Here is a 25,794-nt window from a genome sequence, read left to right on the forward strand (position 1 = left end):
CATTTGATAATTATATTATCTTTATTTTGCGCTTCCAAAATTGCAGGATTCAAAAGCCATGCCATAGCCTTAAGCGCCTATGACAATAAGATATACTCTATGGATAAATGTGATTATAACAAATTTACACTTAAAATCAATCATCCAGTAACATACAAATATCATACAAATATTGAATGCTTATGAGTACAGTGGTAAGAATATTTTCATGAGGTCAAATAATTATGTACCGTTTCATTCAATGAGGTGCAACCAAGTTGATGTAACAGCTCAAAATTCTCCAAATGAAAATATTTTTTCCATTGTATGAATAAAAATATTCAATATTTGTTTTATATAACCCTTGGATATTCTCTTCTCTTTCACTTCATTTTGTATTATAATTCACCAGAACAATAACATAATAATATCTTGCAAGTTTACTTTGGAAGTAACACACATCAATTTTCATGTTTTAGTGTGCTGGGAAAAAAATCTGGAGGGTTGTCCTCCTTTGGTAGATGAGGGTTGTCCCCCCTTTGGTAGACAAGGGTTGTCCCCCTTTGGTAGACGAGGGTTGTCCCCCATTGGTAGACGAGGGCTGTCCCCCTTTGGTAGATGAGGGTTAAAGTCATGTCTTCCATAAGGGGTGTATGGATTTCTTCTGGAAGCAAAAGTTAACACTATGCACACATTAACTTTGTTCACCTTAAGTGGCAAGACTCAAAAACATCATGGATTGATACAGAATGCCATGTATGCAGATGGGCACAGCACATGTATACACCAAGTACACCAAGTGTGCTTTGCATGTGTGACTGGTGAATGCTTATTTGACTTTATGCAAGTGTATAAAGTTGGGACTTCATATGATACCCGCAGTAAAAAACACTGAATATTTGTTGTCACTTATCGGTTGAACACAGTATATATGGTCTCTTTCCCATCCGAAATGCATCTGCGCATGGTCTAGATGAACATTAAACACTCTCGGATCGGCGTGCTTCAATTTTGCCAAATTTATCATTTCAAAAATACCTAATGACAATTTTTAAAACTTATCCTTCACTTTTAGGCAATTTATACACAATTTTAACTTTTTTTACACTTTGCTGGGATCACTCAATGGGTCAATATTTATTGACCAATCAAAGAATCTTTGTACAAGTTATATAATATTTGGTATTTTCGTTGATATAAACTTTGAACTTGTGTGTTATCTATATGTTAGCTTTTTAATTTAGCTTTGTGAATAACAACAATAATTATAATTGTATTGAACTGACAGCCTATATTTAATTGAAATCATAAAACCAATCAACTGGACTCTAGTTTTTATTTTGAGAGGCTATATCGCACTTTATAGGTGCATCTTCTGGCCGTCTGATGATCTGGGGGAAAAACTCATTGACCTTTGACAAGGTGGTTTTGCCAGTGGTTGTTGACATTCTATCAAATTTCTTAGGAATTTTCTTGATGACAGAATTGTATTCCCCATCAAGTTATGGCGCGAGACCTGTAGATAATAACATCCTGTTCTTCTCCATCAGACTTATTAGCTCAATTGGTAGAGCATCGGTCCGGTGATCCGAGAGTGCATGATTCACATCCTGCATCGTCAGTGCAGTTGTTCACTGACTATCATTTATGTATGTAGAAACTTGTATTCAAACCTTTTTTATTAATAACTATAAAATAATCAGCAAGCAACAAGAAATATGTATCCTTACATACCAAACTGTTTTTATAGCCAGGTTTGGCTAGTCACCCCATATCACACAGCAATAACGCCTGGGAAATAATTATTTTGTACTGGCAGGGAAACTAAATCAATACCCGGGATCAATACACATGTATCTGCTATACACAATTTAATATTCAGACAATAAATCCTAGGATACCGGGATAGAAAATAATGAATATCTCCCGTAATTGTTGGTTTCTAAAGAAGCCAATTGTAAGGCTTGCACATGAATAAATGTGACGTGTCATGTCAAAAGGAGACACTTTTGGGCAGGTTATCAATTTTGAGGTTTTTACATATCTTAAATATAGAGATATTTTGCTCCAGAACGCCGTTTTCCCCAATGAAATCGGACATTCCTAAGAGAAGATATTTAGTTTGTAAGTTATGATATTAAAAAATTGGAAATTGAGATATCGGCCTTTTAAAAATATTATTGACAATGTTGAGAACAGGAATTACCTTGAAAAATGTCTCAAAAAATACAAGATGCCAATTATATTCCGGTCTGAAACTATCAGACAATATTTTTAACATTAATAACATCACAAATTCGCAACAAACCCAAACTGTGAAAAAATCACCCCGGTCAGATTTGTGGCTATTTCTACATTTACGATCCTGCCCAAAAGTGTCTCCTTTTGACATGACACGTCACATATGTGTTGAAAGAACATGATAGTCGTCAGCGAGCATAATCTTTCAACACATATATTCAAACAACCGTGCGTTTTGTAATCAAAACCTGTCAAAAATTCAGATTCTAAATGTGCAGAACAAAAAAAAATGACAGCTGCCCTCATTAGAAAACACTCGGTCATGGAACATAACACAGTACTATAGTACAGTGTAGACCACTGCAGTCTAAATGAGATGACATACCAGGCTCCGACATCTACAGAGGTCAGTCACCAGGCTATTGTCAATACCCTTAGTTGGATGTCCCTTGGCCCATTATGCGTCTCAAAACTATTAAACAGGTCGGAACAAAAGGCCATTAATGGCTGTTGAAGAACAAGTGAATTCGATCTACCATCATGGCGATTTCTGCCATGAAGATATCGGGGCGATGACACTGTGTATCAGATTTCATAGTACATACATACATTACATAGTACATACTATAATTTATAACACATCAGTATGTAATAACATGATCAAAGTGCAATAGTATAAAAAAGAATTTCAATGAAATGAACACAGTGGGACACAGAAGTGAATGCAACTCACTCCTGATTGGTTGGTAATTCCGATAACGTCTATTGATTGGTTTTTTTTGCCTGGTGTACTGTGTGTTCATTCAACTGAAAGGTATACTGTAGTTTCAGATGGATTGACAAGCATTATGATAATGGATTGCAATCTACCAACTCTGCTTCTACTGCACATGAATCATACAAAAACTGGATAGCCAAACTTTGCTCGAGAAGCACAATGCCATAATATACAGTGCCTTTCATTTAGTACATGTGATATATGCTTGTGCTTGATCTATGAGATGGTTCAAGAGAGGGTTCAAAAACACAAATCCTGTAAATCGGTCATATATAGGTGCAATAAGCATGCACAGATTGTATGATTCAAAATTGATTGATAGGTGATGACAAAAATGGCAGATTTACCATGGTAAACGATTCAAATTGATATGACAATCATACTCAAAAAGAGTTTTGATCACATATGCCCCTAGAAAACAACTGAGAAGCTTGTGGGTTGCTATCAGCATGGCTTGTTGATAAAAATAGTTTTTACTGCAGAGTCATTAAAACACCAAGTGCATTACTGGGGTACACTATAATGGGTGCTGATAGTTAACCTAAGAAATGAAAACAATAATTACACCTGTGCAGCACCCAATGTGGAGAGGGGAAATCAATCATGTACCTTTTTGTGACATCCAGAAGAAATTAGAATTCTTGATATCATTTACCAGTACCTACATTACTAAAAATATTTAAAGGCTCAAAATCTTGCAATCACAATTTTGCATTTTCTTTTTTTCTGTATTTTTCAGTGCTATGGGACTTCAGTATTCACTAGTGCCTCAACATAACTGAATGAAATGACACTTATCTGATTTACAATGTTAATGCTGTTTTTGCAAAATGCTAATAAATAAGTGTGATCCTTTAATTTTTTTGAGTAGTGTACATGTACATACATGAATAAATTTCAATCTTTCCCTAGCACAGCCAGCGCCGGATTAAAACCGACCACCTTAGTAATACTAGCCCAACGCTCTAACCAACTGAGCCACAGTGGTACGCTGGAGAAGAGCAGAAGATATAAATCTATAGGTATTAGGTACGCAGTAATTTGATTTGCAGCTGATACCCTAGGACTTAAATGGTTAAGTTTGATACCCGTTGAGGAACTTTCAATGAAAAGTGTCATTGCTGTACATTTGTTTTTGCATGAGCATCATCAGTAGCACCAGAACTCTACCACAATCCAAGACCTACCACTGCCTAGGCAACAATAACAAACTTTAATAACTGTATATATTGAATACCATATAATTACAGCAATATTACATAGATTGTGATATTACATATAAAATAATGTGGTTTTGGGTTTTTTTTAATGAAAAATCTTTTTGCTCAGAATTCACAAAATGAACACCATGCCATAATAAATTGGTATTGAAGCAATCACATGTGTCTAGCTAGTAGCTGCACACACATTATATACAAGGAATACAATGACCTATCTTACACTGACTTGCATTCAAACATAATCAATGCAAAAAATACATGGCTATATCCTTGAACTTAAACCAGACATAGGACAAGCCCAGTCAATCCAAGCTTGGTTAATCCTGGTTGGTAGGAACACAGAATTTTGTTAAAACATTCATGTTCATTTTTATCCAATAGTAGAACATGGACAAAATGTAAATCAAAATTCTGGACTCACTAATGATTTTCAGTAACGTTGCAATCTGTTCACCAGGCCTTCACCAGGCTGTGCAAGTTGACAATATCATTTTAAAACATTTTTTCATTGGGCCCCCATAATGACAAGGGGCACCAAGTCCCTACACCAAGTGGATCAGATCATATCACAAACTGACATAGGCCTATTTTTGTTGTTAAGGGGGTACTACACCCCCTGATAAATTTTGTGACTAATTTTGCCTTTTTCTCAAAAATAACTACACACTGGTAATAAAAGTTATGTATATTATAGGGGCAAGGAATCCAATTACTTCACTGAAATTTCAGTGATTCAAGACAAGTGGTTCATTATGTATGTTGAGAAATGAGGTATGTTCTAGCGGTACCTCTTTTCTTATCATAAATAACATACCGCTTGTCATGAGTCACTGAAATTCCAGTGTAGTAACTGGAGTCCTTACCCCTATAATATACATAACTTTTTTTACCAAAGTGTCACAAATTTATAAAGGGGTGTAGTATCACCTTAAGCAATGTTTTAATATTCATAGATCTGTCAAATTTACTAAATATAAATGAAATAGTGCATATTTTTAGGTAAAATATTTCCAAAGCTAAATTTTCTTAAGCATGGTTTACTACCAGGAGGCCGGATTTACAACACATTCTTATGCTATGCATTTATAGAATTTTGTCGTAATTAATCATAAACGAGGAGCATTTTGCGATGCAACACCAGGTCAATCAAACACTGTTAATTACCCCACATTTCACTCCAGCTACTATGTTGCTGCCAAGCATTATTTCAGTCCAAATCCATGCCTATACATCAAGAACATCCCTCATCTTCTTGCCAATTGCCAGATCCAATGTGACTTTGATGAGGCGTTTCACTTCCTCTGATGTACGTGGGTTATCCCTCATTGCCTTCAGTCTGTCCAGTCCACCTTCCTTCTCTAGCAGATTGCAGTATTTATTAGCTGATGGTATAATAAGAATAAATGGGAAAGATAATGTACTGTAATGGCAGAGTAGTGCTCATTAAGTTGAATTTATACTCAATCGTTTTTCTGTTTACTTCCTTTTTCAAAGCATTGAGGAGATAAATCAATACAAATCCCTGAGGCACAAACAACATCACTTGAAGAAATCTCAACTTCTGAGTGATGACATTTGACACATGAATGCATCAACCAATCATTTCTTACCAACTGGATCTATTTTGCTAATTTATTTATCTTTTTGATCATTAACTTTAGTATAGGAGATGAATTAATTCAAAACAATAATTATTGACAGCAATGCAAAAAATGTATTTAAATTGTATTTATTTATAATGTATTTTGTGCACCAAGATTCTGTGAACTTCAAAATATGGATGGAGAGAAAGTAGGTGTTTAGGGCATGGCCTAACAACACTACAGAATCATGAACCTCAAACCCATGACTTGATCACAAGGATGGAATTAATGCTCTCACAACTTCTTCCTTAATTTTATAAGTAAATTCTATGAAACCACAGTTAAATATTACTTCAAAATGCATTTTTTAAACAGTTACAAGTATTATAATTTGTGTTTCTCTTCCTGACACATACAGTGTTTGTAACAGCTTTCATTTTATAAATTGTTTGAATTCTGTCCCTGCCCTCCCCTCAACAAAATATTGGCAAAGAGAAGAATCAGACTACTTACGCAAGACAGTGCAGAGGTTGGCTAGAGCCCACACTGCCCAATATTGCACTTCAGGAGTATGATACACTGGAAGAAGGCGTAGTATTGGCTCAAATGATCTGTAATTGACAGAATATAAATGTTTGTATGAGCTTTAAATTGATGTACATGTCATCATAATATGACTTAAGAAAGCACAGTTATAGCTGAAAGCATTTTGGGTATATAAACAATACAATAAGGGTTTATCAACTGACTTCAAACAAAGGATTCAAACTATACTAAAATGCAGAAAACCTTTGACGAGCGCAGTATTGTAAGGATACATCAGCAGTATATATCATGCTGCACGCACTTGTCTCTGATTGGCTGCTAAGGCGATATGTTGTTGCTGAGATGAAATTTATGAATGAACTGTGCGCCGTACGCATTGTTAGCGCCGAATTTGCAACATCACGGTAGTCGCGCTCGTAAAAGGTTTGCTGCATTTTAGTATACATACAGTGTCCCATACCGTAATGCAGTCTACATTTGCAGATCACATTTTATATTTTCTGTGGAATAAACCTGTATATTAATATACTTTTGTTGAAAAGAGTTGAGCACTGAGTCATGATTGTGGGTAACTACTTCACATGCAGGATCTCCATGGACGTCAATCTGGGGGAGGAAATTACCCATTTTTTGTTCCTTTCTGGCAATATTTGGCCAGTTGTCCCCCACCCACATTTCAAGCTGGATTGGCGCTAATGAGCACCTCGCGAAAACAGCTTGAAACTCCAAAAACAACTTTGTTGACATTATCCTCATTTAGCTTCCACAATGATTCCATGCAACCAACCTGTAGTTGATATTCCTCTTGGTATCCATTGTCCATGAGTCAATGGCTTTGATGATAGCAAGCAGTACTTCTCCCCTAGTAGGTCTGTCTATCGTCCATGCCTCAGGACCATCTGATAGGATGTGTGATAGCGTACCAGCGGCATTGTAGCTCACTTCTATACCATCACTTCTATCTGAGAGTAAATCACTGTGGCGAGATATACAGATATAAAACAACATAAGCATATGATCATGATGTGATCTGGGATGGGGAAGCGAAGGGAGGAAAAGAAAGAGTTATAGCTTACTTCTAGCCATCCTTGTATCATACAGAGTGTAACAAGTCTGCTCTTTTATGAGCTAAGAGTCCAGTCATTAAAATTTTGTCCCATTTGGAGGGGAATGAGGTCTACTGAGGGCTGATGTAAGATTATAATTTTGTTCTTCTTTGCAGTCTATCCCCTCCCACAGCTGGAAAAGACCCTGCTTAGCCCCCTATTGGAGAGTAAACCACTGTGGACAATGAAAGGAGATGACATAAGCACATCACCATGACATACAGGGGTGTGATTGGTGCTTTTTGAAAAAAAACCCAAGGCAAAGAAATTGCGAAGCGGAGCGAGCGAAGCGAGCGGAGCTCTCGCCTGTTGCGGCGGGGGTCCAGGGGCCGCTTAAGGGCCCCTGGTGGGTCCAGGGCAACGCGCCGGTGGGGTGAGGGGGGAAGCCCCCCAAGCCAGAGGGTTTTACACACTTGAGCACCACTGGAGATGCAATTTCATGGGGTAAAATGCAAAAATGAGAAACTGTTAAAATACTTCACTTTATAGTATAAAAACATTTATTATCTGTGAATACATACTTCCAGTATCACATCATTCACATACACATGAAAAATTGCATCACCATTTTTGCACAGTACAGTGTGTCTATAAATCATCCAGTCAGGGTTCTAAGGAATTTTCATTTTAAAATTGGAGATTTTCTCATATCCGGAACAGAAAATTCTGGAAATGTGACATCTCTGTTAAGCATTTAGCTCTTGGTCCAGGGCCACTCCAAAAGCGGGAAAAAATAAAAAATAAAAAAATAAAAAAATAATAAATTTTTTTTTTTTTTTTGAAAATCCGGATTTTTTTTTTTCTTAATCCCAAAAATCCGGAAATCCGGAAAAATCACACCCCTGGACATAGCCCTAGTGGGGGGAATGGGTGACAAATAAATCAAAAGTGGCAAAAATTTGGCTGACTTACATAAAGACATCTGCGTGAGCAAGTAACTGTGGTCTGAGACGTTGGACTTCAGCCACGTTGCCTATCAAACCCATCATGTTCCTTAGAAGTTCTGGATTTTCTTGAAATGTCTGAAAACAAGTTAAAGACAAATATATTAGCATCTTAAAAAGATTTAAAGGAATGAATGTGTACTGAAGACTCCTGCAATCACAATCCCAAATGGGGTTGTGAGTGGTGTAACTTTCAATAATATTGGGTTGCATTCCCCATAAGGTTGCAAACACCTAACTTATCTATATGTTTCATTTCAAATGCAGCCTAAACATTTTTTTTCATAAATCACACACATCATTCCCAAATAACTACAGATTATTCCACCATACTTTTCCCACCTCTGAAAGTTTGAAAATGAATTACTTGAAACAACATAACACCAACCAAAAATATAGTTGTATAATTTGTTGCAGCTATTGACTGATGACCAATTACTGACCTGCAAAATTGCAAACAATATTGCAAAATTTGCCTCTATAAAGTACCTCAGTGAATATGAATGATGAAGATATTTCGCTTCCTTAAAACATTGGCCCAATCAATCAAACATTTGCCCAATCAATTAATCAATCTATTGTACTTACAGATCTACACTGGAGAAAGTAGTTCATTCCATTGCCATCCAAGAACATTTCACAGTTTTCAGAAGTTTCATCTAAAATGCAAAAAAAAAAGTTAATGCCACTTATGATATGTGGATATATGGAAAGTAAATTAATCCATATAAAATAATAACATTCCCCCAGGGGGCTCATTTTGAACAAATGTGACCAGATCTGATCCAATCAGGCTAAAGTCAGGCAATCAAGCAATAATGAAAATGAGATATAGGCAAGCAGAAAGGAGTAAAAACAATAAAAAAAACATAAGAAAATGGACATATAAAGGTTCATAACTTTGCAACCAAGTATTCAAGAAACCTGGGGATTCAACATCAGAAAGTATAGGTACTGAGCAAGCAAGTTAGTAATGTAAGTAACTCAATTTTCAACATTTCTGACTTTAGCCCGAGTGGATCAGATCGGGTCACAAATGCTTCACCTTTCTTGGAATACATCAAGAAGCAGTCAAAGGGCTGTATAACCTCAACTGCCACTTTTAAATTTGTACCAGATCGCAGCATTTCACTAGTCCCAAGGCCAAAGTCTACATCCACCTGACTAAGGCCCTAACCAAATTCAAACTGAATAGAAAATGACATTATATTCTGCAAAATTTCCCCCCAGGATGGTGATTCTTCTGACTAGCGGACACAGAGAAGGTGTCTCCCCTTTGCACAGGTACACTGATTTGGGCTGTCCTTACCTGTGACATTCCAGAGTGTACTCCAAGCTGTCTCTAAGACTTCATCACACACTTCTTTTTCTAGCCTATCACTTATGAGTTGTAACATACACTGTAAGAAATGAAACACAAGAATATATAAGGTGATGTGTTACATGCATACATACATACATACACTGGGCTTTTATATTGCGCCATTTTGTTTAGACCACAGCGCATAAAAATACAACAACAACATAATATTGTATGATGTGTTATCAAATAATGTCCTCAGAATGGGGTATTCCAGTTGAAATACATACACACCTTATGGAAGACTTAACCATAATCTTCCACACAGGGAGTGTGAATTTCCAATGGGGTTACCTGAATGGGTGACACCAGTTGAACACTACACTGTGTGAGAGATTAAGGTCATGTCTTCCATAAGGGGTGTATGGATTTCAACTGGTATAGCCCAATGATTGTGAGTGTACAATATGTTAAACTTTCTATAGTAGGTTACTTCCAAAGACACATCTAAAGGTCCGGGGGGGGGGAGTGTACTCAGTACAAATGACCATACCGGGTCATGCCGCAAACATGGATAGCATTTTCAGCCTTTTTCTAGACAAATTTTAGTATTTGGATAGGTTCTTTTCTCAGTTGTTTTCAGAAAATAGTCCAATTTTGCCTTGCTGTAGCCAAATGTTTTGAAATTTCCCAAAATTTGGGGGGATAGTTGTAACACCTAAAACAATTTGTGTTAAATTTGGCCAAAAACTTTTTTCCAAATTTCTTGAAAATGTATATTGATGGGTTCACTTTCAAATTTTTAGTGTCACACCCCTACCCAAAACCCAGGAAAGGTCCTAAGAAATGTTTGTGATAAGAGTTTTAACTCTAAGACTTAAAAGTACCAAGTTTGCCCACCAACTTCTGATCACTTTCAACATGACACACAATCAAATTACACATATGCACATAAATCCCCCACCCCCACACAAACACACCCCTACATACTCACCCTAACAATACCAAGTTTGCCCACCAACTTCTTCTGATCACCTTCAACATGGCAAACAATTGAATTACACATATGCACATAAATCCTCTGCAGCAACCCGTCTCTGTCCTCAGTCAGAGCCAGTTTGACTAGATTCTTGACAACTCTCTCAAACTGGAATTGGAAGTCTCCAGGTATGCTGAAGTTGAAGAGTGTTAAACCACAGTTCCTCAAGAGTGTTACACTCTCTGTGATGTTCTCAATTGCTGTGAGAAGAACTATGATGATTTGCCTATAGAGAATGAATACACACAAAAATGCACAATTAATTATTAGTTAGTGATTAAAGCATAAATGCTAGACACACAATTTCTATCCTGATCAATGCAAGTTTTACTCACAAATCAAATCAATAAATCTCATATATTTATGCATGGCTGATTATACTAAATAATTGTATAGGCATTACAGCACATTCCCTTCCCCATATTAAATATGACCGACACTTTACACACCCAGCCTATTTATTCCACTACCTCACTCTCATAATTTACAAATACAGGGATATTTATACAGCATTTATAACAAGTTGGCAAGGTTTGCAGCTATTAACCCTATTTGACCTTTGACCCATGGCACACCTCCTAACTCAACTACAGCCTACTTGAGATACGCATATACAGATCATGCCTAGCATTTCTATAGCCCACTTTCTATACCCCACAGGACTAAAAAGATTTTGATGTAGGGCTTATCACAAGGTTTAGTATCATAATAAGGGGGTCTTGACCACTATTCTACAGTTAATTTGTTAACTACTATCACATGGCTACTTGACACCCACAATGATTCATGTGAAGAAAGCTAAAAGAGAACAAGAATATGAACTTACTGTTTGAGATGAATTGACATGTGCTTCTTGTACAAGCCTCTTGTTAAGTGATACAGTGATGCACTATGGGAAGGAAACAAAGGCAGAAATATTGAATTAGAACAAGGATTCTGGAGTACTAATATACTATAGGACAGGCCACTCGTTACAAGTGCAAAAGAAGTCAAGTCGCTTATCTCTCCGATGTACAATGGGCAGACAATGCTAGACTTGGATTAAAACTTGAGTAATGTATAGTGTAATTGTGTTGCAATCGTAATCGTTATTCGAAGATCTGCAACTAAGCATGATCGACCTACTACTGATTTCAGAAAATTACAAAACTAATTTTTTTTTTGGAATTAAAAAATATTATCTTGTTTTGCCAGATGAAACAAAGAATTATGTAACTACTTAATTCTATGGCCAATTTGCCAGTTACAGAATGAACTATGACATCATGGTAAACATGATTTGAACTTCTTTACATCTAAACTTGCATTATGATCTTATCTGCTCTTTCCTTTGTTACTCTCCAGAGACAGAAAGACTCACCTTCCTGATATCTGGACCTGGTTGTCTTTGGGATATCTCTTCATAGCAACCAAAATAACCTGAAACAATCAAAATAATATCAGATATTACAGCATTAGTAGGGTTATATTATAATTATCAGAACCATTTCTGAGATGTGTGGTTAGCTTGGAATTCATTTAAAACTAATTGCTGTTTGCAAAAGATACTCCCAGACTAGACTTAACTTGAAGCACTTTGGAGTGACATAGCTGCATAGCTATCACATATACCGTAATATACCTAGGAGCTTAAAAAGAATCATAAAAATTGTTCCATGTCTCGTCAGCATCAAATCAAACACCTCAATTATTGCTCTGTGGCTGAAGGATCCATTATACCAGGGGGTAACTCTCCAGATTCTCCTTTCTAATCTATTTTGGTGTAGCTTCACAAAATTTGATCAGTAAATAAATGTATACGTACTAAGGGTGTGATTTTCGGGTAATCATGTGCCCGGGTACCCAGCGCATTTTTCGGGCGGGTAACCGAGTACCTGAAATTGCAACAAATAAAATCAAAATCAAAAAAAAACTTTTTTTTTTTTTTTTCGGTTTTTAGTATCCTGGACCTAAAAAAATTTGCATGATGTTTTGTGTTTTTAATATGAAAATTGATCATTTGTTTTCATGTCATACTCTATTAATGATATCAAAATGCATTGAATTTGAATGCATTTTGATATCATTAATAGAGTATGACATGAATACAAATTATCAATTTTCATATTAAAAACACAAACAATCATGCAATTTTTTTAGGTCAACTATGAATGATCCTAGCATTTAGGTCTAGGTCCTGGGACACTACAAAACCAAAAAAAAAATAACGGGTAATGTAATCTCGGGCGGGTACCCGCGAGCCCGCCTGAAAATCCCTGGCTTAATACGTACCTTTGTAGCCCAGACAGGTTTGAAGCATTCAATAACTCTCAACAAATCAAAGTAAGCATTCAGTCCTTTGAGGAGAAAATCTCGCCTCTGATGGTAAACATCTATTACGTTTAAGATTTGTTCTTCATTTGCAAGACCAGTTACCTGTATCAAACAAAATAACATATAACAGAGATTACAATATTGGTTTTTTTATATTCAATGTTAAGTGGTGTTTAAAAATACACTTGCTTTATTTTCAAAATTCTTTCATTTTACTGGGTGCATATTCAAATCATTAGTATTTGCTCAAAATGCTGGCATACACACACCAAGGGCTATTTTAGGAGAAAAGGGTCACTGCACGTTAGCAAACATAAAATCTAAAAGATCAGCCAGCGGAGATGAGGTTATGGGGAAGGGGTTGCCTCCCTTGAGTTTTGTAAATTTTTAAAAATCATGCGTTAAAATCACACATTTTATTGACTCATTTTTGATGTTAGGGCTCGGAGAGCAACGTGACTGTGAACGTGTGCAACCTTGTGGGACCTGAAAGCACATCAGACATACCAAAATTGCATTCTGAATACGAGGAATATCCTTCTGATATTAAATAATTTTGATTTTTTTTGGGTGAAAAAATGTATATCTTCAATCCAAAAGGTCAACATTTTTATATGATGGACGACTTTTCATCCCAGCTACATACAATTTAAGTACATATCACTGTTCTTCTCCATCTGACTCATTAGCTCAGTTGGTCGAGCATCGGTCCAGTCATCCGAAGGTCCCAGGTTCAAATCCTGAGAGGTCAGTGAAATTTTCTCACTGACTGTCACTATGTATGTGGAGACTTGTGTTAAAAAAACCTTTCTCAAAATTGAATATAATTTGTGTAATCAGCAGAGAAAATAAATGGGAACTTCTTTGATGTATTTATTATCATTTATATATAATATAAATAATAGGGGTCAAATAATTTACCCTTGTGGTACACTTCAAATTTAATAGCATAATTCATTTATAATTTTTCCAAATGTTGATGTACTATCATTGTAAGGACAACTTGTTGTTTCTTGGTATATTTCATATAAAATGTCAATCCACTTGTTGAAAGTACATGTATACGCCTGGTTCACTAATGTTCGGTTAACAGTATTATGTTTTATAAAGTGTTAATCAGAGAAGAAATTGGTTTGAGTTATTTAGAAGGGTAAATGTAAATTCATTTAATTGACTTGTCATTATTTTTAATTACCATGAAAGTATACACCATGGTTCACTAATGTCATTAAGTTTATGGCATTATGTTAATCAGAATGCACAAACGAATACAAACTCTGCAAAATGCACAGGATGCCAACAGGTGCCTGCAATTGACGAAATAAATTTCTGTAAAATGTAATAATAATCTAAATTAGAACGGTATGTTTTCATTTAAAATGTCAATCCATTTAATTGAATTATCATTTTTTGACAACTCTGGTTTTCTGATATCAAGTTAAACGGTATTATTAAAAAAAATGTTAATTAAGAAAATGAAAAACGCATACAAAATTCTGTATTACATGTTTCTTGAAATGCACGCATATCCCTACCACCTCTTAAAATGTCGCACAGTGGCGTTAAATTCACAAAATGTGATAAGATTTATGCAACTTAAGGTTATTAATTATTTTAAACTGTTGTGATTTGGTAGTTCAAAGCATACTACGAATGGTAGTGAGCTATAGCAAAAACTGCATTGCTCAATTCATAGCGAGCGTGTAGAAGAATTCAAATATGACTGATATACTTTTAAAGGTGCTGCGGTTCTTGAGTTACGTTTTAAAGAGGGCTGAAACAACAACACTTTTGTAAAACGTACATAACTAATTAACAACAATAAATTAAGCAAGTTTGCAGAGTATACCATTTGTAGAATGAACTTTTGCAAAACATCAAGGTGTTAATAATAATATATTGATCTAGATAATGAAAATCGATTTTTAGGTTGCTTCGACCAACACGTCTACCCTTAAGTGAGGCAAAGGTGCATAAGTTCTCGGCAAATTGTATAAAATTCAGCAAAGTTGCATACAAATTTCATTAAAAAAGATTAAACACACTGTTTATGAACTAAACGTCTATATAACTTTAAACATTAGGGTGTTTCGTCCAAAAACAGGGTGTTTATTTTCTACAAACAATATATACCCAAATGATTTGATGTGTTCATCATTATATGTTAAGGAGTGTCTATACGATTCATTTAGCGTTGAAAGTGTCTAATTTAGTATTAACCTCTATACCTTGACAGTGTAAACACCAAGAAGAGTTTTTAAATCTTCTGATTAAACCTACTGCATGTACTGAGCATGTTCCGGGGCATGTTCTTTTAGTGATTGCACAATATATAAGTGTGACAATTTAATTTAAGAAATTGATTGAGGTATTTGTATTATGATGCCACTCAAGACATATGACACAGTGGATGATGGTAAAAGTGCATTGCTTCCTATCTCTTTTAGGTATATTCGTCTCAGATTATTCCACATAGCTACTTACCCTGACAGCTGGTAGATATTCTAGTTCACACTCCTCCATACCCAATAAACCTAGGAATTGTAATGGTGCAGTGAGTCCTCTTAACCCTTCCAGGCTGGACCTGACTCCATGCTCATTGATGGGTGATGTTTCTGTATCATCCTCATCTTTCCTGTCACCAAATGATTTATCTACCTGCATCCTCTCTACTTTGCGTTGCTTCTTGTCTGAATGTTTACCTTTCTTAGGTCTGAATCCACTATCAGGTTGACTGAAGAAGAAAAAAAGACTCATATTAATAATTATATAGTGTAATTACTGTATTGCACATTACACATTGCTGCTGACCATTATAAACAATAAACAATGAGACTTATAAAGGTGCCTTTTACAAATTAGGCAAAAGAGAAAATGACAAGAAAAGAAAGAGCTACACAGTGCAAAATAGGTAGGTCTTAAGGAAGTTCTTGAAGGTGGTGAATGTGATATTTTTTCTTGACCTCGGACGGTGGTGGGCAACTTGTTCCAGAGGCGTAACCCCACAGTTGAAAAGGCACATTTGCCAGCTTGGGTTGTTTTTTTCTTTTAATGAGGCACTTTGAATGTGACTGCAGAGTCAGAGTTTTTTGGGTCTGAGGTTGAAAATAAGAAGAGATTTAACTTGGTGAATGAGTATGAAAGCCTTTAAATGTCTCAACAAGACTAAACTATATTCTTTGGTCAACCAATCGCATCTTACAAACCATATAGCATCATTTAGGGATGCAGAACCCTGATCAACGTATAAATTATAGAATAAACCATCACAACCAGGATCAGCTCTCCGAGTAGGAGTAGATCAAAACAAAAAGCAGTAAGTAACTTGTCCAGGGGAATTACACATATTTGAATTCTCACAATATATATAACAAAATACTGATCCTGGACATGGCATCAGTGCATCTTACCACCAGATATGGGTACTCACTCTTCTTCATCGTCATCATATACCATAGTATTTCCTGATATATCTAGTGAGCTGAGACATGGTAGGCTTTTCACCATCTGTTTCAGTATTTCATTGGTTAGTGGTAGTTTCTCCTGGTCATTCACAGAGATGTCTAAATGCCTGCACAAGAAATCAAGTCACATGTACATGTAAACAGACTTGATTCATATTGTTGGCATTTCCACAGAGCAGATGAATACATACAGGTATACATACTTACAATATAACCTAAATATAACACACAATATACAAACACAGGATCAAAGCACAATTAAGAAGTATATACATTTGTACAATACAAAATGCCAAAACAATATACATGTAGCAATACAAATGTGATTTAAGTTTCTGGAAGGTTCCCAGTTGTCTAAACTATTCACATAACAGTTCACAAGTTTGTATGGTATATAATTTAACAAAACTAATAAAACTTAAATTTAAATTAATAGCTACGGATAAAGTACTGCAAAACTTAACACATAATTCATCTCAGTAAACACCAACACAAACTGAGCTGTATAACTTTTTTGACACTAGTCAGTTGACATGCAATTTCAAAAAAGTTAATGCCTATTAAATATTTACCATGCCTAACATTTAGATCGCTTACACTGATCTAAAACTGTTAATCTCCTGACCTGTTACAGATGCTTCATAACCCCCCACCCCACCCCCAACATCACCCCTCTGGCAGGAATTGCATATTTAGGTATGTACATGTACCACTCCATGTAAAAAATTGCACTTGTATACGATGATCAGCTCATAATAGGCAGGACTCGTAACAATGCCGTACAAACAACTGGGATCAGAACCTGTGGGAACTACACTTTGCCAATTGCGTGACTATACAAAGGCAGTAACTAAACCAAATAATTCTCACCTATTAACTCTTTCCATGCAGAGTTCGCCTCAACTCATTATTTTTGGATAGCAAAAATTGCTATGCAACATTTGCTTTGTTGAGCAATTCCCAAACGTTGCATAGCAATTTTTCAAGGCAGTAGTACCACATTACCAACATGTTGTTTTTTTTGCATCCAATATTAATTACTTGAATGTTTATGGCGTCAATGTACATTGACTAATGAGACTAATGAGTTTTAATGAGTTTAAATGGAATTTTAAATTAAACAGCTGCAAAAAAGATGTTTTATCATGTCTGTTTTAATTGCACAAGTGAAATTAAAAACAAAATAGCAATGAAGATAGTCATGAAAATAGCTTTAAATAATGTGCTCTGATACTGTAAATTTGCACATTTTTAGGACCATATTGGGAATCAGCATGAAAAATGCATTAAAATGAGTACAAACAAGCCCAGTATTTATTCAGTGATTCTTAAGATAGCTCTTGACATTTTGAGAAAATATCTCAAAACTTTGACGTTTTATGTTAAAGCCTATGACTACCACGCAGAGCATTAAAGAGCTGATCATAGGATAGTGTAAGTTTCAAGTGCCCCCTTTTAAATTTACCTTAATGCTGACAACTGATATATGTATTCCAAACTAGCAGCCACTAAAACACAGTCATGTATCACCAAAGACTTCAAGGTATCCTTGACAATATTTAAACAAGCCAGGTCTCCATTCTTGATGACTTTTGATAAATCCACCGACGTCAGTCTGGGAAGATGCTGCAGCAGCAAATGAAGCTGAGTCGCACTTAGTTCTATGAAACCTATGTTTAGTGAGCGTAGTTTCTGGAGCGGAAAGTCAAACAGAGGAAATCCGTATTTCTGTAGCACGCGACTGCATCCGCTAATGTTCAGAACTTGTAAGTTTTTCTGGGTCAAAATATCTCGCAGACAGTCTTCCGTGAGGAGGGCGCAATTGGAGACATCGAGTTCTACTAGTTTGTGATTGGACAAGTTATGTATGCTCTCATTTGTGATTGGTGATTGACTTAAGTTGACTCTCTGCAACTTGGTCTTGGATGGATCGCAAAACACACGTACCATGTCATCGTTTGCCGCTCCTTGCTTGCTCAAGGTGCTCACCATACGGTCACATATGATGCTTGGAAGATAAGCATCATCTCTGATTCTGACAGGTTTGCCATCTGAGTCCACATCACAGAAGGTACTGACATTGGAGATGCAATAATTGATAACAGTATCTGTGAGTGGGCAGGGACTGTCCTCTTCCAAATCACCTCCTGCCATTGTGAAGGTTGATTAAGGTTGTCCACCACAGTTCTTTACAATAGACCTAGATAGATATCAAGAAACAATATTGAATTAGATTTTCTACATTAGCATCAAAGCATTTAGGCATAATAGTGCAGTGCAGAGCTACAGTGCAGTAGAGTAATGCTTTCAGTGGGAATGAAATGTCCAGCTTCCTAGTGGGGATGTGGTAATCATCATATTGACATCATGACATGCAATACAAAAGAATTGCATTAAAGTGAAAGAATTTTGATTCCATTCATGTTTACTTTTATCAGTCATTGGCCGTACTGATAAAATTTGCAAACGTTGCGGAGCAGAGAGAGTGTGGGTGAGAGGGGGAAGTGAGAGTGAGAGAGAGAGAGGGAGTGGTCTTGTATAATCGTAATTGTGGGGACATCAAATGGATTTTCACTGTATAAGTGGGGACAAAAATTACAAAGTGGGGACATGGCCATGTCCCCTCAAGTACGGTAGGCCAGAAAAGTGAGACACTGTTTTACAGAGTGGGTACTAGTAGGTATGGGGTCCCCATGTGTCTTGTCGTTTTGCGTGGAGAGAGAGAGAAGGGGGTGTAGGGTATGGTGGCAGGAGAGTTTTTAAAAAGTAGGGACCCAAAAAAATAACCCCATAATGGGGGGGTCACAAGCACTACATGAAGTCTGCTGGTTTGAGTGAGAATATTTTGGTATCTCACTTTCTTAAGGAAGCATATATCGGGGGTGAGAGACCTGAGAGTGGCACATGTCAAATAGAGGGGGTACTCTATCGACTAGTGGCATAAAAATAATGCGAGCACGTATGGTTAGCGCGTTCTGAGGACCCAATTTTTGGCCATGTCCCCACTGTTACGATTTGGCATGGGGGAGTCAAGAGTGAGAGGAGAGGAAGGTCTTGTATTTCTGTGTAACCGGCACCAGAATGACTGGTCTTAATAATAGGAGCATAAATGTTTGGAAGATAAAGAAAGAATAACTAATTATTTCCAATGGTAGAACCTGGTGAAAAAGTTTGTTTATTTAGAATAACTAATACAGAGAATACAATAGATAGTTAGATAATAATATGTTAACAAATATATAAGAGAGAGAGAGAGAGTGGGGGAGAAAACTTTTTAGGACCTAAGTTAATAATGTTTACTGAAGGACCTTGGTGAATAGGCTGGGATTTAAGATCTCAAATTTACAAAAAGTTGGCGTCAATAAAATTGAAAAAAAAACATTTTATGACCCCCACCACCGATACACCTTTACCCCTAAACAGGCTAAAATTGTATTGAAATCAAGTCTTTTGAATAAAATAAACATCTGTGGTCATCTTGTGACTCCCTACATTTTGGTCATCAAAAGTTTTATGACCCCTCCCTCTATTTTTTTCCAAATATTTATGCCCCCCCCCAGTATATTTGGGACACACCCCCTTCCGAAGAAAATGCCTGCCCCTTAAGTGGGGACAAAAATGACAATTTTGACATCCTTGTCTGTTTACAAAACAGAGAGGTAGACAAAAGACCTGTCAAAACCGTTCCGGTTGTCCAAACACTCAAGTATCAGAAGAACAGCCCAAGATATAGAGTGATTCGCCCAATATGAATAGGGATTAAAAAGCTGTGAAGTGGTACTAAGCATGTGCTTCTATTGTCCAGTTTGCCAGCAAGATTTTGAGTGCAAACAGTTCAGACCCAGAACACGATCATGTCAGTTTTATGAATAAATTTTTCTGGGCCTGATTATTCGGACTATGTGGTCCGTTTTTAATTTGCAACTTTTACAAATCAAATGCACCAAGATTCATCATACTTGTATCAATCTCTATGATTAGTGTGAATTTAGAGTGTATCAAATTTGAGCTAACAAGATTCTGCACACAACCTTATCAATCAAACTGTCATAACAAGATCAGGTTTTAGTCCCGGGTTTTGGTGTAGGACAGGTTATACTGTACATTTATCATGTTTTAAAGTCATAGTACGGACTTTCTTATGCGAGTAGACTAGCCCTATTGGTTCCTTCCTCGCCATAGGGCCATGACTTCCATAGTATTGCAAAAAGCGGGGCACACGGAGGCAGCCGAACCGTGAACTCATGTCCCAGTTTCAAAGGTTCACCCTGCATTCATTTTTAAATACTCACGTGTTCAGTTTTATGATAATCCTTTAAAATAACACTATGAAGACTTCCTGCATCTCTTTTCTTCATTAAATCTGCATTTCACAGAATGAAATTTCTTTGCCACCATGGCCACCGTGTTACCTCTATGAGACATTAATTTTTGTTATGGTGACGATCGCTATGGTCAAAATTTTGGTCCTTTTACAGTTTTCAAATGTACCCAAAATTTTCACCCATGCACCAAATATGTTTTGTTTAAGTCTTATCTTCACGTGAGGAACGGTAAGAAGTGATATTTTGTTAATAAAATTTGATAACTGTGTACCCTGGACCAGATAGGCTCAGGAGCCTCAGATCTTCGTACGAAGAAGGCCAGTGGAAATTGTAGTGACGGAGGTGTGAGTACCTCGGGCTACGAGTAGACAGTGGTTTACTAAATTATTGCTCGAGAAGTCTGGCCAAGAATTTGCTCACCGATAGCTTCACATTCTAGGCTAGAGACCATTGGATTCAAAATCTAGTCGGATTCGCTGAAGCATGACACCGTGTAAAGCAATGGAAGTTCAGAAGTAAACAGTAAACACAGCCGATCACGACAGGCACAATTTTGTCAAAAATGTTGCCAAAATTACACTTCAGCAAAATTTTAGACTGTCCAAAATAGGCACATCTTGCTCAAAAGATACAGTCATGACAGTTGACTCATCGAAATAACTTACATCCAAATTTCAACATTAACAGAATAAATAACCTAGGCTCTGGTGCAAAAAATTGCATATGGGGTATAATCTTCTTCCACGGTAAACCAAACAGCTTCCGTGGTAAACCTTATAGCGCCATCACTTGGTGAAAGTACGTTATTAGTAGGCGTGAGTTAAAAGCTATCTGGGCTAGAACTATTGCGACTGTAGGGGTGAGCTTGTCTACAGGTAAAAAAAACCTTGTGGCGGAAATATATTTTACACATCTAATTTAGGGCAACAGGGGGGCTAGGCCTACTACAGGGATGTGCGATAGATTCGGGATGCATTTTGGTTTATTGATGGCACTCAATTTCATGAAAATTTGGTTTTTAAGAAAGATTGTTTTTATTTATTTTTGTTTAAATTAATTTGTTTCCCAAATTTTTATCGGAAAGTGTGCCATTTTTTAATTGTTTCCATGGCGTACGATCGCTGTCATAAATAGAGAAACTGACATGTACATTTCTTAACAGAAATTAACATAATATATTACCGACATTATACGTTTTCACTGCAGGAAATTGACATAGGCCTATGTTAATTTTTTATAAAAGGCTGTGTCAAATTTATGAATTTTCATTTGCGGCTGAATATTAATCTTAGTGATTGATTGGTTCGAATACCCTTTCATTCATATGAAATCAACTAATATGTCATGTTAAAGCCTATATAACCCTTTCCTGTATAATAGTTTAAATAGGCATAATTTTTAAATGCTATTTTATTATTTTGTTATTAATTGAAAATCTAAAATAGTATAAAATCGTATATGATGCCTTAAATTAAAGTTTAAAACGTTCTTCCAATATTAAAAACTATTATTAAATAATCCCTAACATCTCAGACAACCCGACCCCCCCCAACACACAGTCGCACACACCTACACTCAGTGTTCGATTTTCATCTATTTTTTTGTGTAGCAAAAATTGCTACTCACTTTCAGATTTGAGTAGCAATTCCAAAATTTTGAGTAGCAGTTTGTTTTCATCATATTTTATCGATTTTTTTGTATTTTCTTATCTTCTCACAGATTACTCAATCCTAGTACTCAATGCTTAAAAAAATGTTATGCAACTGCAGTGTTGCAGACCGAATGTGGTTCAAAATTCGGCACCTAAACTTCCTAAGCTGATTATCGTGTGCCCTTTCTAAACGCAAATTTTCCTTCAGTAATCAAGAGAAGTCCTACATTTTTTAGTAGAGGAAACTCACTAATTTATTAGCTGAAGCATTAAAATAATGTGAGGAATCTATGAAATCCTAAAAATCTTGTATAATTTTGGAAGATTGTCACCAAGGACACACGATATTTCCATCTCACCACTGAACTATACACCATATAAACAGTGCTACTTCTATGACGTCATAAAATTAATATGCACGTTTTTAGTTATCTGGTAATACATGGAAGTTTGTAACACAACAAAAATTTGCATACAAGGGAGGATACTGTATTTAGTTTAATGGCGTAAACATCACGATTTAGGGACTTTTGGGTCATATTTTTGTGGATTATTTTCTTGGAAATAGAATTTATGGAAACATTTTTTTTTTCGACAAATGGCAACTTGCAAATGATGGTATATCAGCGTGGTTCACGATCGCAAGTAGGCATTTTTCCCCAATTTTTTGGGATCGCATTTTTTGCTACTGGTCTGTGTAGTTGAGTAGCAGTTTGTAAAAAATGACTCGCATTTTGCGATGCGAATCCAGGTAAATCGAACACTGCCTACACACCCCTACACCAACAACCACATGCCAAGTCTTGCCGAAAGTCTATATATACCTTGTACATCGTGCAACCGCGCGTGCACCATCCATCATTGCCCCGCTAAAATACACTACCCTATTACGAACAATGGAATAGCCCGTCAATCATGCACAGTGGTTGCTCCTGGAAGGAAGATTATACCCGATATGACGCGGTTGCTCATGGAAGACAAGAAGGATTATACCCCTTTTCAAAAATTGCACTGCTGTCCGACCGAAAAAAACAGGCATAGCCATAGCATACATGTAGCAAATTACTCGGTCTAACATCGAATGACAAATTATAACTTGGGAAATTCCAGTCTTGTTGAAGCAACCTCTCCCTCATATCTTGGTGTGGAGATATCACAAGACCTTAAATGGGACACCGACACACATATATCAAAGGTTACCGCTTCTGCAAACAAAACACTTGGTTTCATTAGAAGAAACCTGAGTTCATGTAATAAGGAAACAAAAGCAACAGCCTACACCGCACTTGTCAGACCGACAGTGGAATATTGTGCCAGTGTGTGGGACCCGTATACAAATGAACATATATACATGAGATTGGTAAAATCCAGAGAAGAGCAGCCCGCATGGTGTGCAATGATTACCAACAAACCACTAGTGCTTCAGGTCTGAAAAGATCGCTGGATTGGGACATGTTAAGTACTAGGAGAAAGATCACAAGGCAACGTGCTACACAAAGCCATAGCATAGGGGGCCACCTGGCCCTACTAGTGTCGGACTACCTGCGCCCGGCCAGTCGCTTCACAAGACGAGCAAACTCAAATACCTACATTCCATATCACTCAAGAACAAACAGCTTTTAAGAACTCATTTGTACCACGCACCATCGTTGATTGTTACTTATTACCACCAGATCTCCAACCAATCGAAGAAGTAACCCAATTCAAGAAAAGCTCATCTGAATTCTTCAGGAAGCTAGACACAAACAACAATATCAGAGACTAAATAGCATTTACTGGCGCACTCACACCCTCTTTCCTTGTGGAACGTTGAAGAGTATAAGAAGAAGAAGTCCTCGAATGCGTAACTATCGCTCGTGTGCAAATTCGAAGCTAGAGTTCGAGTTCTCGAGTAACTAAATTAATTTCTCTCTATTGTAGTCAAGTAATGATGAAATTGGATCGATGGGCGTTATAAGGCTTTATAATAAGCCTTCCAAAAGAGTGCCCGGACCAAGACATGCAAGACGACAGGTAAACAGGTAAATTACTACCGATTCACACGGTCGGACGGTGGTGTCAGTACAATGTCAACAAACACATGAATGATACTACCTCTTACAAATCTGAATCGGCATGCAGATGCAGAAAAATACAAGTCCACTCCACACACGTAGCAAAAGCTACAAAAAATCCCCATCGAGTACATGAAATGAATGCGAGACGTCTCACCCCAAAACACATTCGCCCCAAAAAGGTTCACCCAATACACAATACATACCACGACCAGTTCGCCCCAATTGACTCACTGTGTTACGTTGCCGAAGTGTGCATGCGACCAATGCCAATCAATACGATCAATCATAACCGTTCCGTCACGGAGATCATTGTAGCATGATTGTAAGCTCAAATAGAATACGCAATTTCTCGCTGTGAAACGCGTTTTTTAGTGCTTTTCTCGCTAATTTTCAACCACGGAAATCTAATGCTGTGCCGGGAAACAGGCCACTTCGAACCTCTCCACTTCCGTTACACGCCAATTCAATTACACTACACTCCCGTGCACTTTCGTCCCCATTTTATACCGCGGGTATTGGGGCTGTTGTTGACTGTTTCCTGGTCGATTGCTTGAAGCCCGGCGTGTATATTATATTATCATACCACTAAGGGAAACATCAAAGAACACCGCTAACCTGATATATTTTCGTATCTAGTCAGTGAGTGCGTATTTTACGCTTTATATCTAGTCGGTGAGAGCGTATTTCGCAAGCCCGATACGCGTGTACGGCGAGGTACGCGTATAAAGGCGATTTGCGTAAACCGGGCGCGTAAAATGCACGCAATCTGTAATACGCGGAACAGTCATCTATTTTTTGTAATGTTTTTTTCCTATTTAGCAGCAATTAAAATGTTTAAAACGTAATTATTTCAATATTTAGAATGACTTAGTGGTATGATAAATTCGTTATTAGGTTCAGCGTCGGTATGGTACGGGAAATTATCGTGCGCTCAGTGTCATACTGGGTTCAGCCTTCGGCTTCACCCAGTATGACACTTCGCGCACGATAATTTCCCGTACCATACCTCCGCTTCACCTAATAACTAATAGTATTTAAAGCAAATGGTATGCTGATTGCTGACGGACTGAAGATTGGTCGATCAACAAAACCATAATGCACGATGATACGCCCGTGTTGCAAAATAAACTTTTGATGTCATATTAGCTTATATTTTCATTAACAATAATTAATTTAATACATGTGTAGGCCTATGTCTGAAATTTAGGCCTTGATTATGTATTTTTTATATAATATTAAATCCTCGTG

At 36.8% G+C, this 25,794-nt stretch overlaps 1 protein-coding gene across 3 annotated transcripts; it reads right to left on the reverse strand.

Moving 5' to 3' along the window:
• LOC140137896 (protein zer-1 homolog) lies at window positions 1-24,678 on the reverse strand. 3 transcript variants are annotated; one of them, XM_072159700.1, is made up of 14 exons: window positions 24,584-24,678; window positions 17,979-18,713; window positions 16,480-16,620; window positions 15,534-15,783; window positions 13,008-13,151; window positions 12,097-12,155; window positions 11,563-11,625; window positions 10,692-10,962; window positions 9,707-9,797; window positions 8,986-9,056; window positions 8,366-8,475; window positions 7,135-7,323; window positions 6,315-6,412; window positions 1-5,600 (listed from the first exon to the last, which is right to left on the reverse strand). In XM_072159700.1, exons 2-14 carry the CDS (start codon window positions 18,665-18,667, stop codon window positions 5,443-5,445), a joined length of 2,334 nt encoding a protein of 777 aa, XP_072015801.1. In that variant the 5' UTR covers window positions 18,668-18,713; window positions 24,584-24,678; the 3' UTR covers window positions 1-5,442. The 3 variants fall into 3 exon arrangements, with proteins under 3 accessions (XP_072015801.1, XP_072015802.1, XP_072015803.1); XM_072159701.1 differs by having other exon boundaries at window positions 24,591-24,670; XM_072159702.1 differs by lacking the exon at window positions 24,584-24,678 and adding an exon at window positions 20,806-20,974.
• Between the last annotated feature and the right edge of the window lie 1,116 nt (window positions 24,679-25,794).

Source organism: Amphiura filiformis, chromosome 17 (assembly GCF_039555335.1).
Source record: "Amphiura filiformis chromosome 17, Afil_fr2py, whole genome shotgun sequence".
Lineage (NCBI taxonomy): Eukaryota > Metazoa > Echinodermata > Ophiuroidea > Amphilepidida > Amphiuridae > Amphiura > Amphiura filiformis.

Bases quoted from the DNA above. Each gene is read 5' to 3' on its own strand.
- LOC140137896 (XM_072159700.1), bottom strand. From the start codon at position 18,667: ATGGCAGGAGGTGATTTGGAAGAGGACAGTCCCTGCCCACTCACAGAT. The intron at 16,621-17,978 runs GTAAATTTAAAA...TTTCTTGTGCAG, and splicing joins TATCAGTTGTCAGCATTAAG to GCATTTAGACATCTCTGTGA. The intron at 9,798-10,691 runs GTGAGTATGTAG...CATTTCTTACAG, and splicing joins GCAAACTTGGTATTGTTAGG to TGTATGTTACAACTCATAAG.